This window comes from Physcomitrium patens, chromosome 7 (assembly GCF_059467195.1).
Source record: "Physcomitrium patens ecotype Gransden chromosome 7, ASM5946719v1, whole genome shotgun sequence".
NCBI lineage: Eukaryota > Viridiplantae > Streptophyta > Bryopsida > Funariales > Funariaceae > Physcomitrium > Physcomitrium patens.
In genome coordinates, this window is record NC_143416.1 from 15,920,904 (window position 1) to 15,928,434 (window position 7,531).

The window sequence follows — 7,531 nt, forward strand, 5'->3', positions numbered from 1 at the left end:
CAAGTACTTAAGATCAAGAAAATTGAATCTGCAAGTAACCTTGCTAATCTCTTTACCAAAGCTCTCCCTTCGTGCAACCATTGCCAACTTACTTGTGACATTGGTGTGCAATGACTTGCTTTTCTAAAGCAAAAAAATTAATGAACACTTAAGATAATGTAATTGTTGATCTTATGAGATTACAAAAAAGTATAGATCATAATTCTATGTATGTAAATATTATGACGAGCGAAGAGTGTTGAGAGCATTAAATGTATCTGATGCTCTCCATGCTATTTATTGTAATCTATAGTATTTATTGTAGCTATAGTGTTTGGAACATAATAGAAAGATATAACCCTTCTCCCCTTCTCAATTATGGGAAACGTACCTCAATTATATATATAATACACGTAACGTGTAATATCTTGGTTCGTAACAGCCCGCCATGTGACATCACAACGGGACCGAGAGTAAAATATATGACAAGCCTGCTAACCCCACTAATAAAATCATAGAAAATGAGCATTTAAACTACTTAGACCTACAAACGGAAGCCGGATCACGTACAATCCACGAGGAGTGTGTGAACAACCCTGGTGGCGTGGTCCTGGTACATACCTGGAATCTAGCATTTGGGAGGACATAGACCACACACAAAGTGCTAAAAGTCCAATTGGTACTTCAAAAAGAACAAATGACGCTGACGTTGCTCAAACCGATATTTCTAGTAAGCTTGTATCAAGAATCAAATTGTGAGAAATTATGAAACTAATATGTTACAAAGTTCGTGTCTACTGCTAGGCACCAAGCCCAAAACTGTGTGCACAAGTATCCTACAGTCTCAATCTTCTGCAAATGAACCTTACATTGGTGCTGCGCATTCCCTCAGACCACCATCTATTGCATCTTAACCTAAAACAGAACTACCATCAACCCCAACCAAAAATGTCATCTGGTGCAGGAGCTATACACCGCCCATCCACCTCACAGTGCCACCTCGAGAAGCTCATACCACCTTTCCGAACCTGCACCACTTACCCATTAACAGCTTCTGAGGTCCTCATCAGGCGCTTGATGCTCAAAAGGGTGCATCGAATTGTGGCAAGTCAATTACTTCTCTCAGCAGCTGACTCACTCTACCTCGTCGAATAGCTTGAAGGATTCAATGACCCGTCCCTCAGCAGCCTCGTGCTCAAACTGTTGAACCGATCCCGTGAGTACTGACGCGAAGCTTTCCTCCAATCTGTGCCCCGCCGCATCATCATTGCAAACTCCTCGTAACTGATCCGTCCATCCTTGTCCAGGTCCACCTCCGACAGAATCGCCTGCACCACGTCCGATTCGCTCGACGACCCCATCAAAGACTCTCCCACCGCTTCCCTCAACTCCTCCACCTCTATGAACCCGCTTTCGTTCACATCGAAAACGTCGAACGCCCTACGTAAGTGGTCGTCGTCGTCTAGACGCTGCAGATGCACTGTCGCTGCCACGAACTCCCCGTAGTCCAGCGTCCGGTTCCCGTCCACGTCCGCTGCCTCCATCAGCATCCGCACTTCGTGTTCCGTCAGTTGAGATCCAATCTCAATCAGCCCCATTTTCAGTTTCTCGAATGTAATAGTGCCCGTGTTGTCGCTGTCCAGCTTCTCGAACATCTCCTTCAACCCGTCGATCTCCTCCCCACCCAGGTGCTCTGCTATTACCTGCAAAGCCCTCTTCTTCAGCTTGTTCATCGCCGAAAACTGCTTCAGCCGTGACCGCACCGTGTCCAGCGGCACGTTCGGGTTTTTCTTCGCGTTCTGCAGCCAGGGATGATCCAACACCTGCTGCGCATTGTACCGAGCTTTCGGATCCGGTTCCAGCATGTGCCTCACTACTGACTTCGCCGACTCCGACACCTTTGGCCATGGATCCCTTTTGAAGTCCAGTATCCCCCGTAGAATCGCCTGCGCCACGCCCTGCTCCGTCTCCGCCCAGAACGGAGGCACCCCGCACAGCAAGATGTACAGGATCACCCCGGCGCTCCACACGTCCACCTCCGGCCCGTAGTTCCTCTTCAGCACTTCGGGTGCCATGTAGTACGGACTGCCCACAATCTCCGAGAACTTCTCCCCTGGCTTGAAGAAGACGGACAGACCGAAGTCGATGGCCTTCAAGGGCGAGTTCTCGTCCTTGTTCGCAAAGAGGAAATTCTCCGGCTTCAGGTCCCGGTGCATCACCCCCTGTCTGTGACACGCTTGAACCACCTCCATGATGGTGCGGGTCACTTGAGCTGCGCCTCGCTCCGTGTAATGCCCTCGTGCAATAATCCGATCGAAGAGCTCCCCTCCTTCGCAAAGCTCCATGACTAGGTGCACGGCGTTGTCATCTTCATATGCACCTTTGAGGGTAACTACGTGAGGATGCTCGGGCAGGTGTTTCATAATTGCAAACTCTCGCCGGACATCCTCCACATCCACAGCAGTCCTGAGCTTCTTCTTTGAAATAGACTTGCATGCAAAAACATCCTGCGTTTCCTTGTCCGTGCATAAATACGTGATTCCAAACTCTCCGCGCCCGAGCTCTCTGCCTAGCACATACTTGTCCAATATTCTTGCCTTCGGCTGATTCTTCAAAATTTGGTTGGTGGACTGAAAACCATCCTGAGGAGCGAATGGATTCGTCCTGCGTTCCTGCCTAGACTTTTTGGTGGAAGACCCTACACAACAATTGCCCATTCTGCCGTTGATTACTATGCAATAAACCTGCCTTGTTCAGCCTCATAAAAAATCAGCTCCAGTTCACCAGACCTTTCCAGTACACCCTCAATCTGTTTTTACAACGCCTTTGCAACCAAATATGTTCGATGCGCCTTCCAAACACCGTTACCCTCGACACTCAGACAGAACGCAAGTTCTCTCAGTGTCCACCACCCTTGCTTCGTCAGTTACACCACACCACTGTACAACATTAACTAATATTTCACAAGCGCTGTGAAGAGCCACTGGAGATTACAGTATCCAAATCCATTACACACAAACCCTATTCGCGTGATTGTATAACGGCTAATCCCTGACAGAACCAAACCACCCACCCACCAGCTAAGCTCTACACGTCCCAAACTGCTGTATTGACGTTTCTAATTTGCGGATGCAACCACGCAGCCTTCTGTACAACGCGATGGTTTTGGAATATCGCATGGGATCGGAACTCGAATTTCACTTAATGCTTTTGACACACAGAATCACCCAAGTTTTGCTATCCCCTTACGCACGATACCTGCAAGGTCATGAACCGTCTTTGCAGATTACTGAGTATTTACGAATTACCTCCAAGGTAGGAAAAAAAAAAAAAAAAAAAAAAAAAAAAACATGCACTCTTAATTCGAATATGACACACGACGCAGACACTTGCTGATCGTCAAACTGTGGTCCTTGGGAGCAAGACATAAACAATATGTCCGATGCCGGTCTGCACTGCCATCAGCAACCACTACCAATGACACCTGCGTCAGCACCAATCCAGTAGCAGGTAGAGTTGGAACTTAAAAAGCTGTGATCTCCTGTACTCTGGGCATACAAACAACGAGAGTTTAGTTACAAACTATTCGAGCAAACATAATCTGACCGAGGTATTCTGTGCAGAGAAATCCCATCTACGATATGAGCAAGGCTAACTACTTCAAGCACGACTACCCACGACTATACAATTAGCAGGATAATCCGTTTAATTTCATCTCTGCATTCTAGGGGATGTTCATTTATCTTCATTCGGTCGCACCCGCATCTTACTTCCAGAGATAACATCCGTCATTAAAGAAACCAGTGGCCAACTTATCACTACACATGTCTAACAGTAGCAATGCGTGTATGCTAGGATGTGATGGGCTGCCTACTCCAACTAGGCAAGAAAACAAAGAAGCAAATTGTTCAGATCACCAACTACTGACACTGTACACCGAAAACAAGAATCTAAGCCCCCACCTGCAGAAATCTGCCGGAAGACGTCGCCATTGACGAGGAAATTCCACAATCTGAGAAGGAATTATCAACAGCAGAGTGTGCGGATTCATCAAGAACGAGGAAATCTGCTAGACAGTACCCAAGAGGTCTATGTTCCATTGTGCAGCGATTCTACACGTGAAGCCTTACAAAGGATCATACCTCATCCAAGAAACTCTCATAATGGGAAGGTCCCGCGTGATGCCTCAACAAACGCACTAATGGATTCTCCGAGAGACTACCTGTCAAAAACAGCAATCAGAAACTGCACAATGCACTAGAAAAGACAAACTCCACAACGACTGAACGCCAGGAGCCTCGACTAAACACCGTCAAACACGAACCCTCTCTCAGCTCCGCGCGACTCGATCCTCAGTATTCCCGTGATCACATCCCCACAACACAAACCTCATCACTGAGTCGCTCCACTCAACTCGGATAACCCGCGCGAGAACTCCAAAAACATTGCAATACCACATACGTAGCACCCTCACTCTCGGCCCTCATCCAAGACACATGAACCTTGAGTTTCGTCCTCATCTCATCTTTCAACGTCTCAAAACAGCCATAAACCCCCCGGCCCTTGTCATTACCACGCGTGGGGAGATCAAACACACGAGAAAAGAAACTGGCGAAGCCCCTTTCTCTGCATCGAAATTCCTGGAATTTGCAACCAAAAGAAAAAGGGAGGAAAAAAAAATTAAAATTAACCTGGAAAAGCAGGCGCACTAACTGATGCCACATGGTGCAGTCCCGTAGCATTTAAAGACATCATTCAAGGCCGTTCACTAAACGAGTTTGAGTGATGCAGCACAGTTGGAGGATAGCGCTCACGCGCGGAGGAGCCTAGGTCTAGCTCCCTGTGCCTCTCCGCGTCATTCCGTTGCCTTCATAGAACCTCGACACCCATATTCATATCCCGTGAATTTGTGGGTGGTGAAATTCGGAGTATTCTACACCTACAACAACGACGTCGTAAGCTAATTTTGCAAACAAACTAGAGAAATTGCTGCCTCGAAAGTGTGGGAGGATAAATTTGGGGGAATGGAACAAGCAGTTGCGAGATTAGGGCACGGAATTAGGGGACGGGCTTCGTTGCGTGAGCGGAGAGTGCTCATTAATGCCCCCGTTCAGACAGACTCTCAGCCTCCCAGACTTTATGGGTTGCATAACAGGAATGCATTCTTTTGCTGGGCTTTAATGTCATGTTTAATTGTATTGCACTGAGCTTCGGTGCATGTGTCAAGATGATGTAGTGGAGTACCTGACACAAATTCTGAAGAGTGATGGTTTATGACCAAACACTTTTCAAATTTTTTTAATGTAGTTTAAGATATGCATAAATGAGCAAACGAATTCTCATGGACATATTAGAAGATATATACATACATGGTGTGATTTTTTTAATCATAAATTCAGTGTGGTTTTAATTTTGTGTAAAGACATCAAAACTAAACTATACTTGTGTGTCTATTTGTCTATGAATGATAGGAAAAATAAAACAAAACAAAACAAAACAAAATTGTGAACATTGTTGCATTTTATTTGTCTTATGTTTGTTTTTTCTCATGGTTTGGGTTTAACAATACAATTGGTCTACATGGGTCTTTATAATGTCTCCGAATCTGACCACAACTAGCCAAAATTTCAACAGTACTATGTTTAGCAATAGTTACATATTTATATTTAATGGTAATAATTTATTTTTAAATTCCAATTAAAATAATTAGGTTTTACCAAAACTTGTCACATTGTATGAAAAAATTGACTTGTAGATAGAAAAAAATAGAGATATACTAATATAAAATCATTTGAACACAAAAGAAATTAAACTATTCATTAGTTGCATGGTACCTATTTGTGTTAGGTTATATAGTAAACAAGACTTATGCAATTGATAATCAAATTCTTCAAATGAACTTCTAATTGAAGTTAATTTTTTTCTTTCTTTTTATATACATATTATCATTATTTTTTCTTGATCACAATTTTATAAATAAATAAATAAATAAATAATAAAAAAAATATCATATATATCCTTGAGATATGTTGAAATATCAAGAATATCCATGTATTCTTGATAATAGAAAAAAATACCCCTCACTTTTGTGATAATTGTAAATCTACCCTTGAGCTTGATAAAGTATAATCTTATTCCTATTTTAAGTGAATCCAGGATCCAAATTGCATGTTGCACATATTTTGGCATGGTATTATGTGGTAACATGACTATATGGTAAAAAATAAAAATAAAATAGATGTTATTATAGAAGACCCTAGTAGAAAGATGTAATAGAAAAACAATGATAAATTATAGAAAGGTAGTAAAAATTTTAGTCTTAATGCTATCTTTTGTAGAAGGGACTTCTATTTACTTTGTAGAAGCATAAATGAGCCAAATCAAAGTAAATTAGATAAAAAATTGATATAGACATATTTAAAAGAGAGTTAAAATAGATTAAAGCAAAATTTACTTCAAATTACTGAAAAATTGATACTTGGAGAGGACCGGTTGCCAACTTGGGTCAAAATCACACCCCAAGACACAAAACCATGTACCTATGGCAACTCCGAAGTTCTTTTGCAAACTGAAGAATGAGATTTGAGAGAAGACTTTATAGGGTTTTTTTGAGCATTGGTTTTGGGCAATTTGAGTTTGTAATGACTTTGTAAGAGCTTTGCAACATTATGACTATTTTTAATAAATCTGAATTTTAAAATTTTAAAAATGATTTATATTTAAAAAAAATGATGAGTTTAGTAGTAGATCTATGGATGATAATTTGTGGATTTATAATTACAATTATTTTTATTGCACGTTATAAATTTGAGCATAATCAAATAGTTAGATTGAAGATTATTGAAGCTCAAGTGGGTTGGGGTCTTGAAAATGGGATTTTGAAGGTTAATGAGGGTTTCTAAGATCTTTAGCAATTTGCTAGTTGGATTGAGAAGAAATATGTGTGTGTAGGTGTTAGACTTGATTTCTAAAAAATATGTGAATTTTAAGAGGCACTTAACAATGAAATTAAGAGATTTTGGCTTAAGGAGATCAATATGAAGATTGAAGAAGGAGGCTTGCTAATATCCAAGCAGATTTTAGGATTTATCATCTATTTGTTATTTTCAATCTTCTTCAAAAAATTTGTGCTTGTTTTCAACTTAGTTATTACAAGGTGTACAAAGTTTAAGTCAAAATCAATGATTCAATCATTTTTTATTGAATTTCTAATTTCCTATAAGATTGTTAAGAGTTTTATTTAAGATTTAAGTTTTAATTAAGGATTGATTAGGGTTGGTTTAGATTCTAAGATTTGGTTAGGATTTAGGATTTTGTTTGTATTTTTTAGGATTTAACTAGAATTTGATTAGGATTTGATTAAAAGTTGATTAGATTTTGATTAAGAGTTGATTAAAATTTGATTAAAAGTTGATTATAGTTTGTATAGGATTTGTCTAGGATTTCATTATGATTCATTAGAGTTGGTCTAGGATTTAGGATTTTATTAGGATTTGACCTAAAAAGTGATTAAGGTCCATTAGGATTTTAATTAGGATTTGATTTAAGGTTT

The 7,531-nt window shown here is 40.9% G+C and overlaps 1 protein-coding gene across 4 annotated transcripts; it reads right to left on the minus strand.

Annotated features, from left to right (window-relative positions):
• Positions 1-715: 715 nt before the first annotated feature.
• LOC112284771 (calcium-dependent protein kinase 7) lies at positions 716-4,719 on the minus strand. Of its 4 annotated transcripts, XM_024524978.3 has the most exons (4): positions 4,368-4,546; positions 4,122-4,201; positions 3,942-3,991; positions 716-3,527 (listed from the first exon to the last, which is right to left on the minus strand). In XM_024524978.3, exon 4 carries the CDS (start codon positions 2,694-2,696, stop codon positions 1,119-1,121), a length of 1,578 nt encoding a protein of 525 aa, XP_024380746.1. In that variant the 5' UTR covers positions 2,697-3,527; positions 3,942-3,991; positions 4,122-4,201; positions 4,368-4,546; the 3' UTR covers positions 716-1,118. The 4 variants fall into 4 exon arrangements, with proteins under 4 accessions (XP_024380746.1, XP_024380753.1, XP_024380748.1 ...); XM_024524985.3 differs by lacking the exons at positions 3,942-3,991; positions 4,368-4,546 and adding an exon at positions 4,671-4,719; XM_024524980.3 differs by lacking the exon at positions 3,942-3,991.
• Between the last annotated feature and the right edge of the window lie 2,812 nt (positions 4,720-7,531).

What these genes read in the sequence shown, in the direction of transcription:
- LOC112284771 (XM_024524985.3), bottom strand. Translation starts at nt 2,696, where the DNA reads ATGGGCAATTGTTGTGTAGGGTCTTCCACCAAAAAGTCTAGGCAGGAA.